The 26,954-nt window shown below is 53.7% G+C and overlaps 14 protein-coding genes across 14 annotated transcripts; 8 read left to right on the top strand and 6 right to left on the bottom strand.

The window, feature by feature from the left end:
* Nucleotides 1-137: 137 nt before the first annotated feature.
* BU25DRAFT_354431 (uncharacterized protein) lies at nt 138-1,010 on the bottom strand (the record flags this gene model as incomplete). Its single annotated transcript, XM_033703511.1, has 1 exon — nt 138-1,010. A coding segment is annotated over one exon (873 nt), but the record flags the coding sequence as incomplete, so codon positions are not given.
* A 281-nt stretch (nt 1,011-1,291) lies between these two features.
* Nucleotides 1,292-3,077, bottom strand: BU25DRAFT_463694 (FMN-linked oxidoreductase; the record flags this gene model as incomplete). The annotated part of the gene is made up of 2 exons (XM_033710622.1): nt 1,292-2,866; nt 2,925-3,077. 2 exons carry the CDS (start codon nt 3,075-3,077, stop codon nt 1,292-1,294), a joined length of 1,728 nt encoding a protein of 575 aa, XP_033555672.1.
* A 679-nt stretch (nt 3,078-3,756) lies between these two features.
* Nucleotides 3,757-5,505, bottom strand: BU25DRAFT_238208 (uncharacterized protein). Its single transcript, XM_033701488.1, has 2 exons — nt 4,889-5,505; nt 3,757-4,408 (listed from the first exon to the last, which is right to left on the bottom strand). Exons 1-2 carry the CDS (start codon nt 5,309-5,311, stop codon nt 4,040-4,042), a joined length of 792 nt encoding a protein of 263 aa, XP_033555671.1. The 5' UTR covers nt 5,312-5,505; the 3' UTR covers nt 3,757-4,039.
* Nucleotides 5,506-7,690: 2,185 nt separating this feature from the next.
* On the bottom strand, nt 7,691-8,106 carry BU25DRAFT_495776 (uncharacterized protein; the record flags this gene model as incomplete). Its single annotated transcript, XM_033711880.1, has 2 exons — nt 7,998-8,106; nt 7,691-7,909 (listed from the first exon to the last, which is right to left on the bottom strand). The coding sequence occupies exons 1-2, from the start codon at nt 8,028-8,030 to the stop codon at nt 7,691-7,693; spliced, it is 252 nt and encodes an 83-aa protein (XP_033555670.1). The 5' UTR covers nt 8,031-8,106.
* A 551-nt stretch (nt 8,107-8,657) lies between these two features.
* Nucleotides 8,658-10,150, top strand: BU25DRAFT_495775 (beta-isopropylmalate dehydrogenase). The gene is made up of 7 exons (XM_033711879.1): nt 8,658-8,713; nt 8,765-8,784; nt 8,837-8,857; nt 8,908-8,973; nt 9,021-9,116; nt 9,167-9,794; nt 9,846-10,150. Exons 1-7 carry the CDS (start codon nt 8,683-8,685, stop codon nt 10,079-10,081), a joined length of 1,098 nt encoding a protein of 365 aa, XP_033555669.1. The 5' UTR covers nt 8,658-8,682; the 3' UTR covers nt 10,082-10,150.
* Nucleotides 10,151-10,882: 732 nt separating this feature from the next.
* Nucleotides 10,883-12,555, top strand: BU25DRAFT_416123 (uncharacterized protein). Its single transcript, XM_033707704.1, has 3 exons — nt 10,883-11,382; nt 11,457-11,918; nt 11,971-12,555. Exons 1-3 carry the CDS (start codon nt 11,148-11,150, stop codon nt 12,489-12,491), a joined length of 1,218 nt encoding a protein of 405 aa, XP_033555668.1. The 5' UTR covers nt 10,883-11,147; the 3' UTR covers nt 12,492-12,555.
* A 151-nt stretch (nt 12,556-12,706) lies between these two features.
* On the top strand, nt 12,707-13,609 carry BU25DRAFT_443792 (ADP-ribosylation factor 6; the record flags this gene model as incomplete). Its single annotated transcript, XM_033709381.1, has 2 exons — nt 12,707-12,746; nt 12,824-13,609. The coding sequence occupies 2 exons, from the start codon at nt 12,707-12,709 to the stop codon at nt 13,444-13,446; spliced, it is 663 nt and encodes a 220-aa protein (XP_033555667.1). The 3' UTR covers nt 13,447-13,609.
* Nucleotides 13,610-14,336: 727 nt separating this feature from the next.
* On the top strand, nt 14,337-15,269 carry BU25DRAFT_426486 (ankyrin; the record flags this gene model as incomplete). Its single annotated transcript, XM_033708423.1, has 1 exon — nt 14,337-15,269. The coding sequence occupies one exon, from the start codon at nt 14,337-14,339 to the stop codon at nt 15,267-15,269; it is 933 nt and encodes a 310-aa protein (XP_033555666.1).
* An 876-nt stretch (nt 15,270-16,145) lies between these two features.
* BU25DRAFT_237981 (uncharacterized protein) lies at nt 16,146-17,005 on the top strand. The gene has a single exon (XM_033701484.1). The coding sequence runs from the start codon at nt 16,432-16,434 to the stop codon at nt 16,918-16,920; it is 489 nt and encodes a 162-aa protein (XP_033555665.1). The 5' UTR covers nt 16,146-16,431; the 3' UTR covers nt 16,921-17,005.
* A 349-nt stretch (nt 17,006-17,354) lies between these two features.
* BU25DRAFT_238105 (uncharacterized protein) lies at nt 17,355-18,492 on the bottom strand. The gene is made up of 2 exons (XM_033701486.1): nt 18,155-18,492; nt 17,355-18,078 (listed from the first exon to the last, which is right to left on the bottom strand). The coding sequence occupies exons 1-2, from the start codon at nt 18,370-18,372 to the stop codon at nt 17,460-17,462; spliced, it is 837 nt and encodes a 278-aa protein (XP_033555664.1). The 5' UTR covers nt 18,373-18,492; the 3' UTR covers nt 17,355-17,459.
* A 1,315-nt stretch (nt 18,493-19,807) lies between these two features.
* On the top strand, nt 19,808-21,953 carry BU25DRAFT_238033 (glycoside hydrolase family 35 protein). Its single transcript, XM_033701485.1, has one exon. The coding sequence runs from the start codon at nt 19,946-19,948 to the stop codon at nt 21,656-21,658; it is 1,713 nt and encodes a 570-aa protein (XP_033555663.1). The 5' UTR covers nt 19,808-19,945; the 3' UTR covers nt 21,659-21,953.
* On the bottom strand, nt 21,667-23,389 carry BU25DRAFT_404470 (uncharacterized protein; the record flags this gene model as incomplete). Its single annotated transcript, XM_033705125.1, has 2 exons — nt 23,299-23,389; nt 21,667-23,007 (listed from the first exon to the last, which is right to left on the bottom strand). The coding sequence occupies exons 1-2, from the start codon at nt 23,359-23,361 to the stop codon at nt 21,667-21,669; spliced, it is 1,404 nt and encodes a 467-aa protein (XP_033555662.1). The 5' UTR covers nt 23,362-23,389.
* A 343-nt stretch (nt 23,390-23,732) lies between these two features.
* Nucleotides 23,733-25,656, top strand: BU25DRAFT_482804 (general substrate transporter; the record flags this gene model as incomplete). Its single annotated transcript, XM_033711144.1, has 4 exons — nt 23,733-23,940; nt 24,053-24,767; nt 24,817-25,291; nt 25,344-25,656. The coding sequence occupies 4 exons, from the start codon at nt 23,733-23,735 to the stop codon at nt 25,455-25,457; spliced, it is 1,512 nt and encodes a 503-aa protein (XP_033555661.1). The 3' UTR covers nt 25,458-25,656.
* Nucleotides 25,644-26,874, top strand: BU25DRAFT_238185 (S-adenosyl-L-methionine-dependent methyltransferase). Its single transcript, XM_033701487.1, has 2 exons — nt 25,644-26,047; nt 26,093-26,874. Exons 1-2 carry the CDS (start codon nt 25,855-25,857, stop codon nt 26,761-26,763), a joined length of 864 nt encoding a protein of 287 aa, XP_033555660.1. The 5' UTR covers nt 25,644-25,854; the 3' UTR covers nt 26,764-26,874.
* Nucleotides 26,875-26,954: the final 80 nt, after the last annotated feature.

The following is a 26,954-nucleotide window of genomic DNA, read 5'->3' as shown; positions in this document are numbered from 1 at the left end:
AGCGCGGGAGATGCGTCTCTTTGACGCAAGAAAACGAGCGTCTGCTGCCAAGCATCTCGCTTCTGTGACACTTGCCATCCATATGTCTGCCGTCTCATAAGCTTAGCCTGCTTGCGTAGCATTACCGCGTGAGCATGGTTCGCACGACATAGCCACTCGTCGACCCAGTCCTGACCAAGGTTCCGCCACATGATTGGGACGTCGAGTTCAGTCTTGACAGTAGAGAAGAAGGGAACGGGTGCAGGAGGAACGACTGCTTGTTCGAGAACTGCATGATGTGCGGCCTGATCTGCCAGATGGTTGCCCTCGCTGTTCGAGTGTCCCTTGACCCACATCAGCTCGATGCATACATTGTGAGCTTTGAGCCACTGGGCACGCGCGTATAGACCTTCCAATGCAGTCTTCTCTGCCAGTAGCGGGCCAAAGGTGTGGCAGTTGCCATTCTTGATGCGGATCAAGATCTCACGGGCGTCCGAGAAGATCCTGACAAGCGCAGGCTCGTTGCCTTTCTGAACATGCTTCCTCGCTCGTCCCAAAGCGGCCGCGATCGCAAATAGTTCGGCGTCACAATTGTTCCCTCCAGTACTGGGACCAAGCTGGTAGCTCCCTGAGACGAGTCTGTCATCCTTACACCATACGACGCCGGCGCCAAGGAAACCATTTCTTTCGGAGCCATCAACCCAGTACACCTGTGCCGCACCACTTTGTAAGAGGTGCTTTATGTCTTGTACGCGCGTCGCGTCCTCGAGTCGCGCTTCGATCTTCTCGGGGATAATGACGTTGCCAGGAAAGGTAGGGTGTGGTCCGAGGATGGAATCGTGCAAGCGCTGTAGTCTCCGTGTTCTGTCAACTCGAGATGCCTTCTGCCCGAGTGTAGGCGCTGGCCTTGGTGCGGAGAGCGGTAAGGCATCTCGATCTCGATCTCGCCGCTCATGCGCCTTCTGGAGTTTCTGCAGCCGGCTTGCAAGGCCATCGTGGGCCTTCGCAGTTGTCTTCTTTGTGATGGTCATGGTGCTGCTGGACCGGTCGAGGCGGTAGATGAAAGGCGCACATGTTAGAATTTGCTTGTTGTGTGGTTATGGATGTGTTGCGCTGAAGTGAAAGCATCTCTGCTACGTAACCAACGCTTGGCAAAGTCCAGATGGAAGTCTCGAGGCGTAGTTGGAGGTCGTCGAGGGCAGGTGCGAGTGTGCGCAGTGTACTGACTCTTGCTTGCACATTGCTCATACTTTTGACATTCACTTCTTGAGATCTTGATTGGGTATACCTCTTCTTCCCTCACACCATCACATCACCCACACACAACCCCCTCCTTAGGCTCCTCGACAACCCCCTCGCTCTTCTCAGCTTTCCTCTCGTTCTCCTCTAGACTCTCTCTACTCTTGACCTGGCCGTTCGTCATATCCTCCTTGTGCACCCTCCCCTCCGGTTCCAGCCCAGCCTGTTTCGCCTCCTCAGCCTCAATTTCCAACCTGCGCTTCTCCTTCTTGCTCAGACTCATGCTGCCCTTCTCAATAGCTTCCTTGGGCAGCGGTCGTACGTAAGGCTGGCAGATCCAGTAGGGGCGCTTGCAGCGCGCGACTGTGGCTAGCGAGGATTCGTACGGGTCAAGATTTTCGATGAGCTGTTCGGCGGGTGTAGGTTCAGAACTCGCGGTGCCGTTGGCTTGCTCTGCTTCGCAGGCGGTGATGCCCTCCTTGACGGCAGCTTCGGTGAGCTTTAGCACGTTCTCGAAAGCGTCGATGTCGCCGGTTCTTGACCGCGCAAGCGCGTCGCGCACGTTGTGGTGCTGTGATACTAGCGGCCGCAGAAGGTGGAACAGATGTGCTTGCATAGCTGTCAAGTTAGGGTTCGTCGTCTTAGTGCCCTTCTTTTCCGCTGGCTTTGGTGCCTGCTTCTGCTTCTTCTTTGGCGGGCCTTCTTCTTCTTCCTCCTCTTGCACTTCTGGCGTCGGTTCCTCTGGATCGCCTGGCATCCATAACGGTCTCCTTGTTGGTGGCTCTTGGCCGAGCGCATACTTGTGAATGATGTCCATGTACCGCCTCATGACTGCGTCCATCCTGTATCCACCCTTGCCATCCTTGCCGCGCCAGTACTCGCGGCCTTCTTGGCCTACCGGAGGCGGCTCCGCAAAGATTGTGGGATCGTAGAGGTTGCCTTCGGCGCTCATGACACCGTCTGCACCTGTCGCATCCAAACACGCCTGAATGTCCTCATATTGCAGGATGTTGCCGTTCGCGAAGATGACCGTCTCTTTCGGCAGGTTCTCCCGTAGGTAGCGAATGAACGTCCAGTCCGCTAGACCTGTGTTGTGTCCCTTTTGTTCTCTCCGCCTGCCGTGTACAGTGATGATACTCGCGCCAGCACTCAAGATAGTCTTTGCGTACTCCAGCGTTTTATCCTTGGTTTCAAGGACGCGCATCTTCGCTGTGATGGGCACGTCCAGCTCTTCGTGCACCTTCTTGATCATCCTTGCGATCAAATCCCAGTCTTCCTGCAAGAAAGCACCATATTTGCCTCTCTTCGCGATGCCCTGTGGACAGCCCAAATTCAGGTCTACCGCATCGCAGAACGGGGCAACGTGTTTCGCAGCTGTGAGAAGGTCGTCGGGGTCGTTTGAGCAAAACTGGACCGTGAGCGGCCGATCGAACGCGGGGTTTCCGTCCAGATGTCGGTCCGAGTCCGGCAGTTGCGAGACGTGGTAGGAGTCGGGCGGCGAGGGTAGGGTCGATTTGAGGGGCTGGAAGTGTGAATCGCGATAGTTCGCCTTCTCGCCGAACATCCTCGAATGGAACATGGGCGAGTAGGCCAGCAGTTTCGTCTGCTGCGAGGGTGGGAGGAACGACCGAGACAGCAGTCGCCATGCCTATACAAAGATATAGTCAGCAAGTTCACGGCGAGAGGAGTGACTCGATGAAACATACGAACTCTGACTGCTCTACCATGGGCGCAAGAATGAACTTTGGGCTGCCAATACTCTCGTAGAACGCACGCCCATGCAGCTTCGCCTTCTTGCCATTCGCAGGCAATGCGCCATTACTTTGCGCCTGCGCGCTCGAAACTGTCCCAGAAGCCATAGTCGCAAGCAGGCGTCTCGATGTTCTGAAGACTCTCGCGGGGGCTGCAGCCAGCGTGCCCCCGAAGACTTCGGGCAGCAAAGAGCGTATGGTGGGTGCCTTTGAGAACAGGGTAGCCGCAAACCCGGGGATCTGGTACTAAATGCTTGTGTCCGTGGGGCTGAAGCGTGCAGCAGAGTTGGCCAAAGTCGCAACAAAATTTCGGCATCGCGACATCTGGGACCAGAGTGCTTGACCAATCAAGCTCCGCCAGCGCCGCAGACTACAGCTCAGTGTTGCACCATATGGCATCGTCATAGCATTGTCTCCACGCTCGTCATCGACTCAGATTATTACAAATGTGTACGCCTTTGTTCTCATAAACTGCTCGTGCGCGCTTCCTGCCCAGTGTGCTGACCACCGCCTGCCTGCTTCAACGGATACCGCCTCCTTGGGCACCGCCATCACCACATCAGCTCACCACTGCCACCACACTACCACCACGCAACAAATATCGAGGAACTTTCATATACTGTTCTCATTCATAAACCATTACGCCATCATCGACCATGACGGTCGCACCGTCTATACGCCGAGGGAGCCATAACCCCAAAACGACTCACAACGCCAGAGCTAGATACGCTCTTTGAAAAACACAACCACCGCACATAAAATCAACAAACGCTAAATCGTTCGGCCATCCTCCACATCAGTCGTCTCCATCAATCACTCTCGACCGTCTACGGCCCTCGGTGGGTGCCACGAATAGGAAACGCTAAAGCGCAGTGCAATGCAAAAGGCCACCAGTCGAGGAATATCGTGGTAAATGCAGGACGCCGATGTAATGCTGTTATGCAGGTGAAGGGTGGACCGTCAAGTACTCTATGTACTGTGTATGAGTCGTCCGGATATCATAGATCGGAAAGAGATGGAATCAGAAAACCGCCCACCCAGTGCTGAAGTCTGAAACTTCGGTAGGAAATCTAAAAGGTGCTCCAGTTCCACGCGCCCTGGAAGCTCTGCGCCAGACTACCGACACGGGCCTCTGGACGCTTCGCTGCTACGGGTGCTTGAACTGGCAGTGCGCCGGCGCCACTGCTGCTGGAGCTCTCGCTGTTGCTGCGGCTCAGGCGGAGGTGCTCCCACTCGCGAAAAGAGCTGTGGCAGCGATCGCAGGCGCGGTGCCACTCGCCCTCAGGGTGGAAGCGGGCGAGCTCGTCGAGACGAACGTGCTTGGACGAGTCCTGTGCGCAGAAGATGCCACCGCACTTTCTGCAGTGATGGCGGCGGTTGAAGAGGCCAAACGGTGCCTGGCACGAGGGCGCTGAGCATGTTGGAGTGGAGCTATCCGCCTAAAAAGGTTCGTCAGTACGATTGGTCTGGAACGGTTTGCAGCATTGACAGAGGGACCCATGGCTCCACTTATTTGAAGCCGAGGCTGCAGCGAGGTGAACGAGGCCCTGTGGCGGTTGCAGCCTCTAGCGTGGAGTAATATGAGCGACCGAGCGAACACCGGAACAAGATGTTCAAAGATATCTTGCTGATGCAGATTCGACGATGTTCGCCGCTTCGCAGCTACAGTCGGCGACACCATCGCCACCATCCACAGCGGCGGCACGCATCGTGCAGCCACATGTTGTTGAGGCGCAAGGTCTGACGACGCGCTCGGGTGGTCGGCGCAGACAGCGGAACTGGCCAAATCCAATACAGCGCTAAAGGGATCCACCCCGAGCGCTGTACGTAAGAGCTGGCCGCCCCCAACGGACTCGGCACGCGACAGAGCGGAAGCTAACGCCGGCATGGGCAACAGATAGAAAAAAGTAATAACGTACCTGCCAGTGGTTGCGCGTAATGGGGCCAGCAATGGGCGACATAGGCATCTCATTGTAGATGCTGTGCATGTCCTCGTGATTGACCTGCGAGACCGGAGTCGCAGCGCCGTCGTTCATGCTCGGGAAGCCGCCGTTGACAGCCCATCCACCGTTGGGCGAAGCGCATGCCGAATCGTGCTTGGGTGGAGACTGTTTGATGGGACGCTCTGTCCGTCTGAGCGCCGCGGGAACGCCCAAGGCCTGCTTGGCCGGGCGGATGGACTGGTGGTATTTCAACATATTGTTTGTCTCGCGCGGCGAGGTGGGCGAGATGTTCATGGGCGTGCCTGTGGGCGAGTACTGTGCCGACTTCCTATACGCATGGTGCTGGTACGGCGCAGGGTGGGAGGGGATGGCAGTCGCGGTCGAGAACTGGGTTGCCATAGTTGTGGTTGTTTGGTAGGTGTTCGTGTTCGACGGTGAGGATGCAGCACTCGAGTGCCGTTATACGGTGGTCGGAGGGCCTGAAGGGTTCCTCGAAGGAATGTAACTGATAAGGGCCGACTGTGGCGGTGAAGACCCTGGATGTGCTCGCGTGCAGAAGGAGGCTACAAAGCGAGCGGTCGCAGCGACAGACAGCAATCACTGCCGATAGCAGTGCGGTACGACTGTCGACCCTGGGGAAGGGATTCTTGTTTGGTGTTGGAGCGTGCAGACGGTGGCCGTCAATTGGTGGTTGACGTAGGGGCTCGCGATAAGACGGACGGTAAGCGGTGGTACAGCAGACACAGCAGACGCTGGGGCTACTAAGAACTCGGTTCTCCGGTCTGGCTTAGCGGCGCATCGTCTGGGTGTTGGATAGAGAGATTGTTGTGCGTGTGCTTTGGGAAGAATGTCGCGTGAGGGTGTGGAGAGCAGTCGATATCTGGGGCGTGAGGCTCTGGGGACAGCAGTGAATTAAGTGGCCGCTGGTCATAATCGCCTGCCCAGGGTGGGAGTGGAATTGGAGAGGGAACATCCCTGTCGCATCGCTCGCGCGGTCGCCCGCTGGGGTTATCATCGGCCAGCTCGGCCAGTTATTCATTTCTGGTTGTAAGCAGTCGACCTCGCCGCTCTCCGTCGCAGCAACAACGGCTCTGAAAGTGTCAATCAAGATGCGCAAATGCATGCTGTTGTTTTGCATGCTTGTCTCCGTCCGATCCTCCAGCTCAGTTTTTGCTTTGCTCCAGGGCGCACAGCGCAACATGGTCGTCCGCAACGGCCAACGGCGACAGCAGCCCGTTTCACTAGCGGCACCTCTTATCGCTGGCCAATCGCAGCGTACACATTGCTTGGCCGCGCATTCAATTCTCCTTGGGCGCTCCATCGGCGATGCTGCGTCAAGCGGCAACTCAATCGATGATAATAATGCGCAACCGTGTTCATTCTTTGACAGTCTTCTTGCCGCGAACATCGACACCCAAAGAAGCGCATGCGCGAACGTGCATCACACCTCGAGGCCGCAACAAGGCGGGGCGCGCTTGAGTCCCGTCAGGGTCTGGGTCAGCTCATGACGAGGCTTGAGCGTCCTGCGCCGCTTGCGAGACAGAAGCACGTCCTTCAGATCTTAGCCGCGCCGGCGGCAATTCTTCGCAGGGTGGCCCAAAGTGGCTGAGTGTGGCTGGCTCGATGTTATATCTAGGCATGTCCAGGCGAGCCTTCGGAAAGCTCCGTCATGCAGCCTCGTCTTGCGGGAGGTATCCCGACGATTTACTCGATTGTATCGAGGTGCGTTGCTATCAATCGATCCAACACCACAGACCTCGATCACAGTTCAGGTGCACGGCGACTGATCACAATCAATCAATCAATCAGTCACGCAAGAGGCAAGTTGAGACCTGTCGATCTCCGGAGACGAAGTGTCGGAATGCGCGCTGCCATCCTCTTTCCGAGATGTGGCGGAATTGACTGTCCTTCGAAGTGCTTGCATCGAGTACTTTCGCAGGCAGGCTACAGCCTCAGCATACTCGCCACCGCTATATCAATCCTTCCCCCCAAACCTTTCGCTTGGCCATTGTTCCCCACGGCCACTTGCAGCAAGCCTCCAAAAGGTCGACTCGAAGTCGGCTGAGCTGTGGTTTGGGTTTGACATCTCGGCAGAACCTTGGAACGACTTGCATATCTGTGATATCAGATTCCTGTCGATCACCCCTCTCGCCTCCGCGCGCCGCACTTCGACGACTCCAGCCCGCTAAGCCCTTCGTCATCAGAAACACCTATTCGGACGGTCGCTGCATCAGACTCTGGAGGTTGAATTCCGGACAAACATCGTCAGGATTGCGGTTGCTGTCGATCTGCGATAAGGCGGACGGCCTTGAAACGCTTGCGGTAAGAGGTATGGACGACTGTCACCAGCTTTTAGTTCGGAGATAGGAAGTTCTTAACTGCAAACACGGGAACGGGCATCTCATTCACTTTGCGGAGGTGCGGATGATGTATATGAGACGATAACAGCATAGGATTAGGTCTTGTGGAGCGGCTCTCATTGAGATGCAGAGGCGGCTCTTCTGGTTAATGTTACGACCGGCTCCTAATGGTCCCGCGATGCCGTAACGGCCACTGTCGAAGGGCCCGAACAAGACAAGATGGCTTCTACAATACAGCTGCAGCAAAAGCGACGCCCGCTAGCATGCTCAAAGCAGCTCTGTCTGTTTCCTTCGGAGCCAACGCCTCCGACTTTGCGTCTATGATCGACTTGTACACGTTCCCCTGCTCTAGCTTGATGCTCTGTATCGCCTCTGGCAGTGCAGTAAACCATTCAGGTAACGTGGTGTAATCTACATTTTAGGGTAGAGTCTCAGTGATCCTCGCCGGTACGCTGTACGTCGTCTCCGCTTCTGCAAAATGCTCGATTGCAAGTTGGGCGGCAGAAAGTTGGCTGCCGTGTGCCTCTGCCCAAGAGGACCAAGCTGAGCTTTGACGGGCGGGTAGGGGGTTATTCCATTCTTTGTACTGCTGCCAGTCATTCTCACTGCAGGGGACCAAGTAGCTGCTGGCATGCCTCTGCGTCGGTTAGCCCTGCCTGAACAGCCGGCTTTCCGATAGACGCGGTATGTATCATGCAGTAGGGGTCTGCTTCTGCCAAGCATACAACGGCCACAGCAAGGACGACGAAAGCCTTCATGGTGATGAATGTGTTGAATCGTAGGTGTAGACGAATGAATGGGAGCAAACAACTTGTAGATGCGAACAACAGCTACTCATATGTACTTGCACCGCTGAAAGATGTGCATATCGCGAATTCGGTGCAACTACCATGAAACTACCACCACTGCGTAGTATTGCATCAGGTCTGCCTTATACAGCCGCAGACACGGGTGTATACATATTGTAATGCTCACAATGCTGATTTTAAACGCATAGAACGCGCCAAGGGACGAGGCTGTCGTCTGCTGAGCAAGCTGACTCGTCATCTGTTATGTGAGGATTGCAAGCGACTATGACTCTGTCCCAAGCCGTGGTACAAGCACATCGCACACGTCTAAGTAGGATAAAGTGGTGGTCGAGAACGCGACATCGGCGCTAGAGAAAGCAGTAATTCCGACCAACGACATCGGTATCTGTTGATGTTCAAGGACGTTGTGAATGAGCAAGTTCATGTGCCGATGTGGAGAGATGCTCACGAATGTTGATGGATGCTTGGTGGTTGGGCGAGCATGAAGGCTCCGATATCGGAGAGCGGGGAATCTACGCAGCCCCACGATGAGCTAAAGCTCGAAAACATTTGGAGCGCAACTCACTCACGCTTCCACAGCAATCGCACGAACATTGTCACAATGCCTTCTTTCAACATTGTAGTACTTGGTGGTAAGTGGTACCTGTCAATCTCCCCCACAGCATTGAGCTAATCGCATCTAGGTGATGGTGTCGGACCCGAGGTAACAGCTTCATTCGCGCTTTCCTGATACAAAGCTTACATAACACAACCAGGTCATTGCAGAGGGCATCAAGGTACGGTCGCACACAATCGATGCAGCAAACACGTGCTAACTCCAAATCAGGTCCTCAAGGTCATTGAGAAGCACACAGATGTCTCGTTCAATTTCCAAGAACATCTGTTCGGTGGTGTAAGTGGCACAACGATGACGCGCCACGCATCGACTGACCAACACAGTGCTCGATAGATGCCCACAACAACCCTCTGACTGACGAAACCCTCGACGCAGCGAAGAAGGCCGATGCTATCATTCTCGGTGCTGTCGGTGGTCCGGTATGCGCACTTACGACTACGCCACATCTCACACATACTGACACAGATAGAAATGGGGAACCGGCAAGGTCCGTCCTGAGCAGGGTATCCTGAAGCTCCGCAAGGAACTGGGCACATTCGGAAACCTGCGACCCTGCTTCTTTGCCTCCGACTCTCTCGTCGAGCAATCGCCTCTCAAGGCCGACAACGTCCGCGGCGTCAACTTCAACATCATTCGGGAATTGACCGGAGGCATCTACTTCGGAGACAGGAAAGAGGACGAGGGCGATGGCAAGGCCATGGACACCGAACCTTACAGCGTCGAGGAGATTGAGCGCGTCGTACGGTTAGCCGGAAACCTCGCCTCCGTCGAGGAGCCCTCGGTTCCCGTCTGGAGTTTGGACAAGGCCAACGTTCTCGCGACATCGAGATTATGGAGGAAGACATTCGAGCGCATCATGAAGGACGAGTACCCCCACCTCAAGTCCGGCACCCACCTCATCGACTCGGCGGCCATGCTTATGATCAAGAATCCAAGGGCGCTGAACGGTGTCGTTGTCACTAGCAACTTGTTCGGTGACATCATCTCCGACGAGGCCAGTGTTATCCCTGGTAGCTTGGGTCTGCTGCCCAGTGCCAGTCTGGGAGGCATTCCGGACGGCAAGACCAAGCTGAACGGTATCTACGAGCCCATTCACGGTAAGCTGCCACCCTCTACTGACAGTACTGCAATTGCTGACCATAGAACAGGTTCCGCGCCCGATATCGCCGGCCAGGGCATCGTCAACCCCGTCGCTACCATTCTGTCAATGAGCATGATGTTCAAGTACTCTCTCTGCTTGCCCGAGTACGCCGCGAAGATCGATGAGGCGACAAAGATCGCTATCGACAGCGGCATCCGGACAAAGGACATCGGTGGTTCGTCAACAACATCACAGGTTGGTGATGCGATTGCCGCCGAGCTTGAGAAGCTTCTTCAGAAGTGAGGATCTGTTTACGACGTATACGCATATAATACCAAATGACAACAGTTGAGCAACAGTACAGTGACTGCCGTTCTGCTTTGCATGCGGCGCTTACAAGTCGACCGTGCCATCATCTATTTCTTTGATTTGCTAATTTCAAGGAGAAATTCAGGATCAAACGGCATCGCCAAGCTCAAGGGCACCGCAATATTCCTGAGCACAGTTTTGCTGCTCCTCAGTTCTGGGCAGCTGAACTTCAGCCCTACGCCACAACGCCGCTGTGGAAGTGCATGCCACTCCCGGTCAGCAACTCGCTTAACGGCCTGTCACGCATCGATGAAAAGGAAGTGTCTCAAAACAACACGGTTTCTTCATTGGATAATGTCTCCACTGTACAGTGTGGCGATGGTTGGTTGGTCAGTATGGTTCGACCATCGCAAACCACGAGCCGCCTTCTCATTATTCGACTCACGGTGAGTCTAAGCTTGCGATTGTACATGCTGTTTCAAGAGAGTTAATCTTTGATACATGGTCGTCGTGAACGGCGTATACCTCCAATCCCCACACATTCCTGCGTCCGAGCACACGAACTTCGTGAGCTACTGCCTGGCAACATACAACGGGTTTTTTGAGCTCTCGTCAGACGGCTATCATCAACAATGTCTATTGATTTTCATCGTTCTTGTACATAGTGCTTCAGCCGCAATAGACGGTTAGCTGGCTACCCCCACCATTCCCAGCGCGAGGCGTAGCATATGATTCCATTCATGTGGGGAAGGTGTTGCCGGGCCAGCCCGGTCGAGGTTGCGACGTCATGCAATTGGAGCAAGATGAACCCACCTGTCCGCTCTTTGCAGGATTCAGCTCTGGTGAACCCACACCGTGCCATGCAGCCAACTATGTCACGCCCACAGTGCGTCCGCGCCCTGCCGTGGTGGCATGCTTGATTTCTGACCTGCCTGCACCGAAGCTGAACACCTGCGGTACCGTCTGAAGCTGTAGCAGGCCTAGATAAACACTCTACAGACTCGGCGCAACGCTGCGCGCGACACGGCCTCGCGTGATCACGACCCCACCACTGCTAACCATGGCCCAGCAGTTCCTCGCCGACAGCAACGGCTGGCTGTCGTTTAACCACAGCACGCCGATTCTCTACATCACGGCCGAAGATGAGGAGTTTGACGTCGAGACAATGCGCGCCTGGCGCGACGAGGGCTTCATCGTCAAGTACATCCCCATGGGCCAGGACGGCAAGCAGTATGTGAAGACGCTGCACCACCTGGGCGACGGCATGAGCATTGGCGAGCGGTATGCGATCGTAGGTCAGCACTCCCTTCTTGTGTACCACCAGCTGGTTAGGTGCACTAGTCAAGGATGAGTGCTAATAGAGGGTCAGCGTTTGGTGAAGCAGCAGCTGTCTGTCTAGATGTCTACAGCGAGCCCAAGACAGCGACGAGTAAATTGTGCTCCCTGGTTGCGTACTATCCGACGAGCATACCCGATCCGCGACGCCGCTTCACTGCCAGCTTCCGTGTTATAGTGCATCTCGCGCAGGGTAGTGGTGATAATGAGGAGACGGTGGGCATTGTGCGCCGACCAGAGGTGTTGGGCATACAGGCGAGGAGAAAGACGGTGACAAAGCGCATAACGCCGGGGATAGGTGCCGGCGGTCTGCTCTCCAAGATGGAGTACCCAGCGTACACCTATGAAGGCGTTGATCCGGGCTTCGCAGAGCATGATCTGGAACAGTACGACGCGGTTGCAGATGCCATTGCGTGGAGTCGAAGTCTGAGCGTAGTGCGCAGAGGCTTCGGCGCAGAAGTGCATCTGGAACGTCCATGGGAGGACAACGTAGAACGTAAGATAACCTTGTTTCCCCGTACGTTTGTCTGCACTGCTGACAGCAGCAGAGAAATACCGCGAGCACAACGTCCAAAAGCTTATGGAGACCTACGTCAGCCACCCCACGCCTTGCGTCAACTTTACACCAACCATGACCGGCGGCTTCGGCAGAGCAGAACTCAAGCGCTTCTACGCCGATTACTTCCTCAAGAGCGCTCCGCCATCGCTCCACCTACGCCTTGTCTCGCGCACAGTCGGTGTAGATCGCATCGTCGACGAATTATACGTACAGTTCAAGCACACATGCGTCATGCCGTGGATACTGCCAGACGTCAAGCCTACAAACCAGAAGGTGGAGATCATTGTAGTCAGCATTGTCGGGATGCGCGCAGGCAAGGTCTGGTCTGAGCGGGTGTATTGGGATCAAGCCAGTGTCTTGTTCCAGGTGGGGCTTTTGGATTCAGAGGAGGTGCCTGAGCAGTTCAAAAAAGCTGGGCTAGAGATGCTGCCTGTGAGCGGGAGTGAGGCGGCACGGAAGGTTATGGATATTGAGAGCGAAGAGGCGAACTTTATGATCGATGACTGGTGATGGAGACGGAGGTGGACTTGTCCAATGTTTGGCTTGGGCCATATGATACCTAGTCACGTAATGCATTTTAATTGTCTGTCTACTGTACAACTCTAGACTGGCGAGACTGTGCAATACGATCGGCAGCACACAGCCGATATAGTACTGCTGCTTATCGATAAAGCTGCCACCTTTTGCGCATGTGAAGCTCGCGCGCATCACTCACTCACACCACAATGTACCACCTCTTCAAATCAATCTACCTGCACGCAACCAGCAAAGAAGGTCCTGACCCTTCCCCCCCCCCCCGCCCCCACGCCTTCCCCCTCCCGCGACCCGCTAACCCCATCCAGAGTATTCTGTCCTCGTCCTCGGCCTCGACAACGCCGGCAAAACCACGCTCCTCGAGCAAATAAAAGCGTCTTACACGCCTTCACACCCAAACCTCAAAACCGTCCCGACAGTCGGCCAGAACACCGTTACACTCGCCCTCCCGCCCCCGAACCCGCCGATCTACCTCAAGCTGTGGGATGTGGGAGGGCAGCATAGCTTGAGAGGGCTGTGGCAGAGTTACTACAGCTCTGCGCACGCGATTGTGTTTGTCATCGACTCGAGCGATGTGGGGAATGCGACGTTGGCAGAGATCGGGGAAGGCGGCGGGGTAAACGAGGGCGAGGTGGGCCGTCTCGACGAATGCAGGCTCGTGCTGGAGAGTATATTAGGCAACAAGGAGACGAGCGGGGTTCCTATTCTAGTGTTGGCGAATAAGCAGGACCGGGAAGACTGCGTCGAGGTTGTGAGGATTAAGGAGGGGTTTGTGAGGAGGGTGTTTGAGGGCGAGAAGGGCGGGAATGTGAGGGATAGTAGGGTGTTGCCGTGTAGCGCGTTGACAGGGACGGGCGTGCAGGAGGCAGTCGAGTGGCTGGTGACGAGAATGATGGGAAACAAGGAGAGTCGGCCGCCAGTCATGCGGTAGGGTGGTGAAGGGAGGGAGGAATGAAGATGATATACCCATATGTTGTGATGAGATGAGCATCACTGAGAGAAAGAGACTTGTATTGTTCATGGCTCCTTGAAGGCATGACGTTCTATGCAGAATATTGTGCTCAATTCAAATTTGATATCTCAGATTGAAAGGGAAGCCTGGAGGTAGTCAAACTACTACGACTACCAAAGTAGACCTCTCCTCCATGCCTGACGTTCTTTAGATTGTCTTGAGCCACAACGGCACAACCTTGAATCTACCAACATTGTTACACCCCTTCTGTCTGGTGTGTACGGGGTCCTGGAGGCACTCACGATACCCTACTATAGCTTGCATTTGGGAGTCACGGGATAGTATCCTAGAGCATGTCTGGAGTCACGGCGTCCGTGCCGAAGTCATGCATGCAGGTACTTGGACCTAGACCCGGCTGTGCAGCATGACAGGAAGTGGACCTCTGACGAGTTGGACCCGGAATAAACCACTCCATATTCACGGAGAAACTTGTTTGTAGTCTCCAAATCACGGCAAGCACGGTTGTGTGTAGTTGTCAAGCACCGCCAAGTCGTGTCTAGTTGTTGTGCCAACTGACGGTTCCGTCAATATACCTGTCGGCTGCTTCCGAGACACGCTGTTTAAGCCTCACAAGCCCACCGGTGCACATGTCAAAGTGGGTTTCGATAAACAAAATCACGAAATAGGGCAGGTGTTACTCTTTCAGGCAGAGCGCTGACTGCTCTTCCGAGGCCAGTTCGTGGCCCACATTCCACGTTGCCGAGATCAAGAGACGATGACTGCCATCCACCCCGCCTCGCGCTCTAGACGGCAGCTTGCCACCTCGCGTGATCAGCATCATGACAACAACAAACAACCACAGCAACAACATGGTGCCTACAGTCGGGCTGCTCACGCTGCCCACAGAGCTGCTGCTGCTGCTCGCCGAGTCGTTCCTCGACCAGACCGACATCAGCAGGCTGGTGTGCACGAACCGCTACCTTAGCAACGTGCTGTGGGAGCCGCTACTCCAGAACAACATCGCTCACCACGGCAGCACAGCGCTGCTCTGGGCCGCCGCCAACAACCACACCGACTTCGCGCAGCAGCTCATCCATCTCGGCGCGAATCTGGAAACTTCGCCGCATTTTCTGGAACGCGCCAACATCCCACGTGTTGGGCGTTACTGGGGCCGCAATGTTCCCAACAGCGGCAGCTCGACGCCACTATGCTATGCCGTGCAGCGTCGCAACTTGGCCATGGTTGAGCTCCTTGTTGGAGCTGGTGCGCTTGTCGTTGCTTTGCGCGGTGTCGGGTATGGGCCTTTTGAGTATGCGTATGCGGCTAAGAACTCTGCTATCATCGACGTTCTTATGAGCCAGCTGTGGACGATCGATGCTCCTGTTGGACGTAACGGCGAGACACCCTTGCAACTTGCTTGCCGCAACCGTTACGTTGACGGCGTGCGGCGTCTGCTGGAGCAAAAGGCGGATCCAAATGCGAAGAACGTGGTGCCAAAGGAGCGCTTCGGTCATGTTCGCTCGTTGCTGGATACTACGAGTCCGGGGTTCTATACCTACGACCGATTCGACTTGCCGACTGGAAATCCACGGGACGATGCCCTGGCGATCCTGAGGATGCTGTTCAACTGTGGGCTGGACCCAGATGAATCGTGTCGCTGTCGCTTGTTCAGAGTGGACCCAAGAGCGAGAGCATTGCTGGAGAAGAAGAGTTCGTCCTCGAGTAGGGACAGGAAGCGCAGGTCGCAAGAGCATCAGCGAGGTTTCCGTGGAGCGTTTGGACTGCAAAAGAAGCGCCGCTGAACGATTCGAGTACCGGCACTCAGAGAAGACGTAATCGTCCTGGGTGCAGCGAACCGAAGCAGTGCCCTGCCATAATGGACTAGGGTCTTCGATACCGATCCATCTATTCGATGTGCCCTATCTTGGATTGGCATGCAGGATACGCTTCGACCACACAAACCCCACGCGATCACAGTCGAGACCTGGACGACATGTGATCATCTGTCATCCCCAATCATGTCCCCGCCTCCCAAAGCAATCCTGATAGGCATGCAAGTTCGTGGCCGCCAATTCACTGGATCTGTTGCGACCACCCATCGTGCCCACCTTCGCTGAGATTCAAGAGTTGTTGATGTAGCACAGGACGAAGAAGCAATCGGCGTGCGAAGACGTGAGGTTCGCTACGATGAGAGACCTGTGCTCAAGGACAGAACGCCAGCATCAGGTGCTGGCTTATGTGCCTTGCGACTTTGGGACGCTTCGTCCCTGTTTTACTTTCATGAGGATGACTAATGTGTTGACGTTTGTTTTTTGGCGAGAAGACTGTTTCTTCGCCGACTCTAGCGTATTTTTGCGGCGTTTCTCTGCGGATTATCAGGCGTCACCTTGATTTTTTTTTTCAACCTGTCATACTTCGGGTTCTTGACTCGTTTGTCCTTTTAGTGTGGAGTTTCGATCGATTGACAGACTTCGCTGTAGTGTGGATGAAGAGACTGGTTCTTCCAAGGCAATGAGAAGTTTTTCCCTCGTTATCCAATGCTTCTCGCGGATATATTCTATTTGCTTTTTTTGCGCACATGATGAGACTGCCAAACGAGCCGTACGCTTACTGTGCATGCCACGTCAAAGAACAATTCCTTGACCCCAGGGGGCCAACGCCCGATCAGACTGCCGGTCGCAGAGAGTCAAAAATGGATTTGTCGCATAGCGTCAGGAGTCAATCGCCCAAACTGGTAGTGCTCGACGCGATGGAAGTCTCGGTCGCAACCATACATTTTCATAGCATCCATGGGATTAGGCTTAGCTAAGCGCTTCCGCTATGCGTAGGCTGAAAACTGCGGGCGAGGGAGGTGTGCGTTGCGCTCATCACGTCGACCCACTTTGTATCGTCGGGTAACTCGTTCTTTCTGGCGACGCAGACGAAGAGCGTCACAACGAGACTCCTTAGCGACTTCGGCATCGTATGCAGCGTTCTCGTTGTGGGACTTTTCTGACTTGTCTTTGGTGCTGGTTTTGGATGGGTAGAGTTTTCGATGTGCTCGCGCGCCGCATTGTTACGCGCTGTGTTTCTGCTCGGCGTGGTAGTAATTGTCTTAGAATGAGGCGGCGTAGAGTCGAGATGCCCACCTGCCTAGCGAGGCTCTATAAGTGTCATTCAAGCAAGGAAACGGGGACGGAGATGATTGCGGAGGAAGTGTCATCGGGCCCACGCGGTGGAGTGGTAATATCCATGTGTGCGTCTGCGTCTGTGTCTGGCTTCGTTTGTCTGTCTCTGCTTTCACCTTGGACGCGTTTGTTCGGGTTGTTGGACGAGACTGCTGAAGCCCTTGAAGAAGAGCGTTCCAGCAACATGGACAGGCATGACGAGCTGCAGAGCAAGCGCAAGAATCAAGATTGTGCGGGCGTGCTTGGAGATGTTCAGGCCAAACCCACTGCATGTGCTGATGAGTGAAGAAGCAATTGGGCGGGACGATCATGCTACAGGCGGCACGCATTGAGAGCAGATTTTGGGCATCATTCATAATGACATGCAAAATGTACGGACCACCCCCTTCTTGGTACACTAGCCCTTAAAGCCACAGAGAGATCCACTGTCGAAGTTACCTGGATTCCGTGAAGGAACAGAGGTGCGGATGGTCTACCTATGATATGTGTGTGAGTTTGGCACTATGACGAGAGAGATGACGTTACCGTTCATCCGTGGGATCCGTGAGAGGCTGCCCAGGTCCGGTTCAGGGTCTGTGAAGGTATGGATCAGGGTTCTAGGCATGTCAGAGAGCATTTATATAGGGGTCGGGTCTCCCCCACAAATTACACGGGTACCTCTGACTACTCAGAGTACCCATCTTGCCTGTCAAACGTGAGTGACAGTCTATGGCTACCGTGGGAGGGGTGGTCCGCACATTTCGCCAGCCGCCGATACCACAAAGGCAGCATCGAAACACTGAAGAGCCATCACATTATCGCTCCAACTCCTACTCAGTCGCAGTATCAACGCTTACTCCTAGTTTGCTTTTCGCCCTCCAGTTCCGCTGGCCTAGTCTCCAGCTCGTGTTGATACTTCACAGTATCACCAACAACCTCCTGCGCCGGACTCTGCACCTCATGCACCTCCCTGTGCACCAGTCTGCCTTGTGATGTGTCGTTAGGCGGCGCATATGGGTTTTCCTTTGCGGTTACAGCTTTTCTGCGGCGCAGGAAAAACAACAGACCCACGATGCTGGCGATGGCGAGCACGCCGATCACGACTGGTGCTGCGATGGCTGCTACTGGCACGTATTTACTCGATGTGCTGGCTTGAGACGTTGAAGATGAGATAGTCATGAAAGTCGAGGTTGCGAAGGTGGAGGATGGTGCTGGAGTGATTACGACGATTGCTGGCGCTGTGCTGGTTTGTTGGTCTGTGAACGTTCGGTCAGAAGGTAGCTTTAAAAACCGAAGAGGGAGAGACGTACACCAGACCAATTCAGTGCTCCGCGCACAGTAGCTGTTGAAGACATCAATTGCGTCCGTGACCTCTGGGAGTGGTGTTGCCAGACTCGCTGATACGGCTGTTGCGCTCGCAGCACAATAGTCGTGAACCGCCGTAGATATGACGCTTGCCATGTATCTGCATAGTCACATTGTCAGCCTTTCTTCTTCCCATTCGTTTCCCACATCGAAGGCCTCGAGAATATACTACATACGAAGATTGGTCAATGCAGAAACAGCTGAAGCTCGTGAGCTGCTGGTTATCGCCGCATCCTGAGGCTTGCGCGCGCACGATTGCGCTGATGCGATTCTCTGCACATGGCGCGAGTGCGGAGTAGCCGGGGATTTGGTCGATCCAAATTGAAGTTTTGATCGCGGCTTGGGTTGTTGTGATGAAGGCAAGGACTGCGGGGAAGATTTTGAATTGCCACATTACGGTGTCTGTGGAATTAGAACGAATCGAAGAAGTGAACTCCGCAGTTGATTTGAGAGAAGATATGAGACTTGTAGACTTCAATGTTCATTAAAGTTGCAATCTTTCGGTGTCCGGATCTTATGAACATTACACGACCGTCCCCTAGGCCCCCCATGGATAGAGCAACTGCAAATGTTGCCTTTCCAAACATGCCACCATCCCAGGCACGCCTTGTCATTGCTCAGTTAATGCCCGGAACTATGGTTGTGTTACACAGATAAATACCAAGCTAGCTATTTGGGGTGCAGGAGCCGCAGGAACGTATGCGATGAGAGGCTGAAGAATGTCAGTCTCGAAACTAGTCTTCGTGATTAGAACTCGCGATGGGTGTTGGTAGGGTCGACGCGTCATGTTCCTTTGTGCGGTCATTAAGATACGCACCATGCGGGAGCTAGTGGTTGAGTCGCAGCGAGGCTTGTTGAGGTTTATTCGAGATCAGTAACTGTAGGCTTGGAGTTAACCACGCCCTGAAATGCAATGAATATTCTTGTAAGCCCTGTGTAACTCGTTACACAGCTTGTGCTATTCTTGTATGTGAATGTTGGCCCTTGCATCGCGGGTGGATGGTCTAGAAGGTTTCCAGCTCGTTCCACCATTTCTCGATCCCTTCCAAACCATTGCGCAAACAAGCCACACTATGTTTCCTTCTGGCGCAGTGGAAGTACGCTTTCTTCGCTTCGCATAAAGCCGTGGCACTCCTTGTGCAATCTTGTGCTCTTCGGACTACAGTACCGTCGGTCGTTCAAAAAGTCAGAGAACTGTTAACCGGTGACAACAATTGCTTGTAAGGAAGTCCGTACGAGCAATGCTAGCAAACGTCGGCTTGTCAGGAGTGAGCGCATAACATGGAAATCCATGGTAGCAACAAAGATTAAACGGTTCATCTTGTAAATGTAATGAGGTTTGAGCAGTCGCTGGATGACTCTGTGTCGATTCCCGCGGTGGTGAGCACAAAGCGTCTTCGACGGGTTTTCGTACCGGCTGTACCACACTTCAGCCCATGGTTTCGACGTGTTATTTTGCAGATCGCGTCTCAAAAATTAGTGAAGAAGAGTTGAACTTAGCAGGAGCAGTGATGAGGATTGTTCTCATGACCTCGGCAGGTGCAATGACAGCAAGCTGCCGGTCAGACAATCCACAAGCAACGATTGACACATTAAAGCGAGGTATATGTGGTGCAATACGCGGTAGTAAGAAGAGGGGACGCGAAACGCACGATGGCGTGTTAATTCCCCACACTCCTCAAGCGGGGTAGCCTATCGGGGTGCTTCAATCCCGCAGTGGGTTCTGGCCAGCTTATATCGGATAATTGCAGGGTAGTTTAAGCGGTAGGTATACGGGCCTGAGCTCCACCTTGGAGCTCCACCATGTCAGACTACGGTGATTTATTTAATAGTTTTGGTGGTGATGTCTCTTCCACTTTGACACTCTTCACGCAGCCTTACTTTCCTCACACTTCAACTTCCCCTTCATCAATTCGAGTTGCGAAGTTTCCACTTCATTAGCGTTTTTTCCATCCACCGTAATCAGAATGAAGGCAGTCGAAATTCCACACCTTCGCAAGACCAAGACGTCGAGTCAACTCATCGTCAATGGCAAGCCCTTTCTCATGCTCAGCGCCGAGCTGCACAACTCCACACTCAGCTCCGCCAAGTACATGGCGGACGATAAGATATGGCAGAACATGAGGGACATGCATATCAATACACTGCTAGGTTCGATATCCTGGGAGCAAGTCGAGCCTGAGGAGGGGAACTTCGATTTTTCAAACCTCGATGCCGTCATCCTGGCAGCTCGCGAGCACAACATGAAGCTTGTCTTGCTATGGTTTGGCAGCTTCAAGAACGCACTTTCGACATATGTGCCAGCCTGGGTGAAGAAGGACGTCAAACGCTTCCCAAGAGCGCACACAATCGAGGCGGGGAACAGGAAGCGAACATTGGAGCTCCTCAGCCCCTTCTCAGAGAACAGCTGGACGGCAGACGCTAAGGCTTTCGCAAAGCTGATGGGGCATCTGAAGGAGTTCGATGGTCAACACAGCACTGTGCTGATGGTGCAAGTCGAGAACGAGACTGGACTGCTCGGCGACTTCAGAGACCGATCCAAGGTCGCGGAGAAGAAGTACAGCGAGGCGGTACCGAAGGACCTGCTCGAGCATTTGCAAACCAATTATGCAGACCTGCATCCTGAATTTACCAAGCGCTTTCCAGAGATTAAAACCGCAACCGTTGGCTCGTCCTGGAAGGATGTCTTCGGCTCAAAGGACGAAGTCAATGCCGAGGAGATATTCATGGCCGACGCCTTCTCGAAGTATATCCACCATGTTGCGTCGGCGGGCAAGGCCGAATACTCAATCCCGCTTTACGTCAATGTCTGGCTGAACTTTGACATTCCTGGAGACCTCGATCTTGCCGAAGTCGATGTTGTAGTTGGTGGAGGTGCCAAAGCTGGTATCTACCCCTCCGGTGGTCCTTGCCCTCACACAACGGATGTATACAAATTCAACGCACCCAGTCTCGACTTCATTTCACCCGATTTATACTTTCATGACTACGAGCAGACCTGCATCAACTACAGACATGGGAACCAGCCTCTGTTCATTCCGGAGCAGAGACGAGACGAGTACGGTATCAGGCGGGTATGGCTCGCATATGGAACATACCTTGCACTGGGCTGCTCTCCGTTCGGCATAGATTCCCTCTCTGCAGCAGAGTCGCCTGCGACGAAGCACTACCGCCTCATTCACTCGCTCAGGAACCAGATCCTCGAAGCACAGGCAGAGCGACCGGAAGACATGTTTGGCTTCTTCTTCGATGACTTTGTGGAGGGCCAGAAGATTGCGGAGAAGCCTTGGACAAAGATAATAGCTGGGTATGAGGTCATTGTTGAGCGCGCTTTCGTTTTCGGCAAGGCTGGCCCAGGTGCTGGTATCGTGATTCACCAGGGTGATGGCAAGTTCCTGTGTGCTGGTTGGGGTTTTAACCTTTCTTTCAAGAGCACAAACCCCAAGTCGACATTCACCGGCATACTGCACGCTGAAGAGAAAGAGGTCAATGCGGAGACCGGTGAGCTGAGCACGTTGAAGGTCCTGGGTGGTGATGAGACAAGAAGTGGCGAGTTCCTGATCATGCCGAACGAGGATCCAGACTATGGTGGTTTCCCGATCGCTGTAACCATCCCCGCTCGAACATGCATCGCCGAGTGCTGGGCTTACAGTCTGGAGGAAACTGAAGATGATTATTAGGATTGTTATTAGAAATAGGGTGTTGCAGTTGCAGGTCGCAAATCAAGATTTTCCAACCTCGCCAGCAACCTGTCCAGATTTACGCTGGCTTGTAGAGTGCGTCCGTGTGAGCCCGTCCGTAACTCGTCCAGTAGTGCGCTTCCGATGTCGCGGATTTTGGGTATGATGCTGTAACCATTTGCATCGAAAACTTCTGTTGGCATATGATACAGGATATCGAGCAGCTCATCGACCACACGGTGTCTTTCTTCAATGATGGCGTGAGGTGTAATCAAGAGGCCCTCCACTTTAGCGATGCTGTTCATCTGCTCAAGCAGGTTTGATCGAATATGCAGTTGTGTGATCTTCAGATTGACTGTTTGCACATTGAAGCCGAAACCGCCGTTGATGTGACTTCCTTTCCAGCTTAGTTCCGGTGGCAAATTGTCCACTAAACGGTGGGTGCGTTCGATGTGCGCTTGCAGGTTTTCCATCCACTGCGTCGCGGTGGCTTGGCTAGATTGCCAGACCATGAACAGGCGAGACAGCGCGTTCAGACCTGGCACATACGAGTGTTCACTGCTAATGCGGTTGGAGGAAGACGGGTCGCCATGGTCCAGCAATTGTGCATCGGAGATCTCCAAAGGCATGAAGGTATTTGTCTGGTCGTGCGCTTGACGCAGAAGAAGCAACTGCCTCCCATACATGTCGCTTGTGCAATTCCCAGCATAGATCAGCCAGTAAAGGCGCTTCAAGATTTGAGCATCCATGAAAGACAACGTGTCGATCGACTGATGGATCAAGTATTTGACGCTCATTGCTGCCTCGGTGATCAGCCGATGCGACAGCGGTGAATCTATACCGTGCTCATGGTGCAGCGCACTGCCGAAGTTGTACATAGCAATGCTCCGTTCCACAGTGATTGCGGCATTGGGGCTCCACACCCCTAAGCGATCCGCAAAGTCTAGACAAGACTCCACCGTCACATTGGTGTAGAGATGCCGTCTTCGGCGTAAGCTAGCCACTGTTGCCGCGCCAATGGATGCGACCAAGAGCAAGAATGAAGTTGAGACATTATCAGGCGATGCCTGACTATCTGTCAGTCGTTGCATGAACTGATCTTGCTGGAGAATAGGTGCCACCGGATGGATCCATCCAAACCAGTCGGCGACGAGCTGCTGTATGAGCTCGAATGGTGCGAGCGCCTCCAGGCTCAATGATCTTTCCCCGCTTCGGCCATCAAGCTCATTTCGCAATGTCTGAACGTATCGGTTTTTCGGGCCCCGCTTCTTCCTCGGCTGAACACTTGCGCAGTGAATGTCCAGCTCAGTGCATGTGGAGCACTTGGATTGTCCATCTGACACCATACACTAATTAATGTCAGCTTCGGTACCGTATGGTAGCCTTCTGGAGTTGCTTTGATTTCATAGGTAGTGCAACAACTTGTCTACCTCCGCAGGCAAGACAACAGATTTGTGTGCTCGCCCGGCCAGAGTTGAAGGCCTCTAGGCTAGTCAATCGGGTGCGCAGCGACCCGTTGTAAAATATTGTATACTCCAATTGACGTCCAGGCCTCCTTCCTGAAATTGCAGAAGTACTGTGATACCCATCTGATCTGGAAGGAGGGATGAATATGAAAATGATGACATATGTAAACTCACTTTTACTTTTCTCGCCCGACACGCATCGCACGCAGCTGAATTGCGTTGCCGAGTCATGCTCATCCGATATTGTTCTAGAGGTTGTTCGTGGGATCATGGACGCGACAGCAAGCGGTAGTCTAGCCTTCTTAATATATCTCGGAAAATTCGTGCATCAGCGCTAGCCACCGAAAGTTTAGTGCGTGAAACGGATCGCTCTGGAGACTTTGCGCCCCTTGTCTCCCCACAACAGGTGACTGCCGAAAACCCCAGATTCCCACCCCATGGCACTGGTGGCGTGTTGCAAGGTATCGTAGTCGGCCGATGTATAGCCATCATAGTCCGTACGATGAAGTGTATATATGTCTTGCGATGGAATCGTTTTCGAATCAGCATCCAGGCACTCCTATTTCGTCTTGACTCATCTGTACTCTCCATTTTGAACCTTTCACACCATGGACAGCAAGCAAAACATCGAAGTCGTCTATCTTGAAGACGTCGCAGTCCCCTCCCAGCCAAGCGAGGACCAACGACCATGGTATAAGCAACCTGAACTCCGGAAGCTGTACCTCATGATGCCGTTCTTGTTCCTCGGGTCGACGACGTTGGGTTACGATGGAAGTCTTCTCAACGGCCTCCAGACCATGCCAGCATGGCAAGCATGTACGTTCATATGTTGCTTTCCCTTCTATCAACGGTTGCAGACAATTAACACCTGCTGTAGACTTCCACCATCCCACTGGCTCACGACTTGGTCTGCTTGGAGCCTTCCCAGGCTTTGGAGGCTTCGCCGTCCTGCTATTCACTCCATACATCGCTGACATTCTGGGCCGTCGCATGGGTACAGCAATCGGCTGCATCCTCGTCGTCGTCGGCTCCATCATCCAAGCACTACCACAAGCCAGCAATCCGGATGCAATGTTCTTGGCTGGCAGGTTCATCATGGGAATGGGCAGCAACATCTCGAACGCTACCTGCCCACTTCTGATTACAGAGGTCGCTCATCCGAGACACAGAGGCAGGGTGACAACCATCTATAACACGCTCTGGTACATGGGCTCTATACTCGCTGCTTGGACCACGTACGGCACCCTCACACATATTGTCTCAGACCTGTCCTGGCGTCTGCCTATCGGACTTCAGTGTGCCATGCCAGGCATACAGCTTCTCTTCGTCTACCTTCTGCCCGAAAGCCCACGTTGGCTGATCAGCAAAGACAGGCACGAGGCTGCTAAGAAGGTCTTGACCAAGTACCATGGCAATGGTGAAGACAACGATTTCGTCAACTGGGAGTTCAATGAGATCAGCCAGACACTGAAGGTGGAGAAGGCTGCCAGCGCCTCAAGTGGCTGGTACGAGCTTGTCAGAACGCCTGGGAACAGGAAGAGATGCTTGCTCATCATTCTGACTGCCATCTTCTCGCAATGCTCCGGTAATGGCTTGGTCAGCTACTACTTGGCTGCTGTGTTGCAGACAATCGGCATCACCAGGTAAGTGTCCCGTCTGTTGAGTAGTTGCAACAGTACTGACAATTTGCAGCGGATCCGACCAAGCACTCATCAACGGCGGCCTGACAATCTGGTGTTTCGTAGTCTCTCTCGGCTGCGCTTTCCTCGTCGACCGCATCGGCCGTCGCACACTCTTCCTAAGCGCTGGCGTGGGCATGCTCATCGCATTCAGCATCTGGACCGCCTGCAGCGCCGTATACGCCCAGACTGGCAACTCGAGCGCCGGTTCAGCCGTCTTAGCTATGATCTTCATCTTCTACGGCGCTGCTGGTATTGCCTGGCCTGGTCTAACTGTCTCGTATACCGTTGAGATCCTGCCCTTCAACATCCGCGCTAAGGGTCTTACGCTTTGCTTTGTGTTTACGTCGCTGTCTGGTGTGTTCAACCAGTATGTGAACCCCATTGGTATTGAAGCACTGGGTTGGAAATTCTACATCGTATACGTTGTGGTTCTGGTGCTGGAGTGTCTGGCGATCTACTTCCTCTACGTGGAGACTAGGGGCCCAGTATGTGTCCGCCTGGGGCTGTTACTTAGAATGTGTACTGACTGCAACATAGACACTCGAAGAAATCGCCATCCTCTTCGATGGCGAGAACGCAAATGTGGCAGTCGCAAATGTGGTCCTGGGTGCCGATAGCGAATTGAAACCGGTAAAGGACGGCGACTGCTGAAGGAAGCTGGTTGCTCCGGGATGCCTAGCCCCACAGGTCCTGGTGTTTACGGACAGCTATGATGTATGGTTCTATCATTATCAACTTCTATGAAAATATTCGTTAGTGTTAAGAGTATGTTCAAGCCCCGGAGACATTCTGATCTTCACGGAGAGATACAGAAGCACTCTCGGAGACTTTCGTGCTGCTTAACAAACGACCAGAGTAGAAGAAGGAATACAGTCAGATCCATGTGAGATGGTCGCCGAAGTTGGAAAATAGGCAAGATCCGTTCGGACCTGACCGGTCGGACATGTGCTGCTGCGATTGACATATATATTGGCTTACGCAAGTGAGATGGCCCAGCCAAGGTCTCCTCAAGCCCCTCAAGGCCACTCTTCGCTGTTGTTCTCGCAAAATGACATCCTCAACCTCAGTCTCTAAGACAGGCTTGAACAACGACAATGTCATCTTCGCTGCCAACGAAAGCGAGGTCAAACGTCTAGACAAGCAACACAAGGTCGTGTATGCCGCAATGCCACAGCTAGTCCTTGCGCCCATCGATCTCAGCCAAGGAGGCTACCGTATCTTGGATCAGGCTACCGGAAGCGGTACGTACTTTGTACATAACAACCATACCAATATTGACGAAGCAGGAATATGGATCCGCGACGTACGCCAGGCAGCCGGTAGTGCCTCGAACACGTGGGTAGGCACCGACATCGAAGACAGCTACTTTCCCCGAGATCCACCCTCGGACACTTCGTATCACCACCAATCGATGACCGAGCCGTGGCCAGTAGATTGGCAAGGCACATTTGACTTGGTGCACTCCCGCATGGCGCTACCGGGTGTTGGTCTCAACCCCCTCGAAGAGGTGGTCAAGAGTCTGATCGGCTTGGCGAAGCCTGGTGGTTGGATCCAGCTAGTTGAGATGGAGTGGGAAGGTTGGGAGGCCGGGCCGGCTTTACAGCTGTTTCATGACGCTATGAAGCAACTTGTGAGTATGGTGACGAACGGACAAGGAGTGGACATGCGAGAACGCTTGATCGTGATGTTCAATAAGGCAGGCCTAGTCGACGTAGGGTACAGGATTATCGATGTACCGTTGGGTACAAAAGCGAAAGAGGAGGTACAGGAGACGAGCCTGCAAAGCATGTTTGCGACAGCTTCATTTGCGACGGATACACTGAAGAAGCTGCCGCCCATCGAAATTGCTGGCGAGGAGTTGGATTCGATACCGTCGAAGCTAGTGGAGGAGCTGCGAGAGATTGGCGGAGGGTTCAAGCTCTTCACTTTGTGGGCTCAGAAGCCATCCAGTGCCTGAGAGGTGAAAAGCCTTCCCTTTAACTCAATATGCAGAGATGGTGGATCGCCCGGAGTCGCTTGTACGCTTTAAGGGCACTAGTATGCATCTCGATGGTGTGATTGTCTTGTTTCTCACGACCCATAACATGACTCATGCGATGTTTTCGAGCAAGGTGTCACCGCTGCGGATGATTTGAGGTTGGCATCAAA

This window comes from Macroventuria anomochaeta, assembly GCF_010093625.1.
Source record: "Macroventuria anomochaeta strain CBS 525.71 unplaced genomic scaffold BU25scaffold_55, whole genome shotgun sequence".
NCBI classification, from domain to species: Eukaryota; Fungi; Ascomycota; class Dothideomycetes; order Pleosporales; family Didymellaceae; genus Macroventuria; species Macroventuria anomochaeta.
This window is presented reverse-complemented; position numbering and strand designations above follow the sequence as displayed.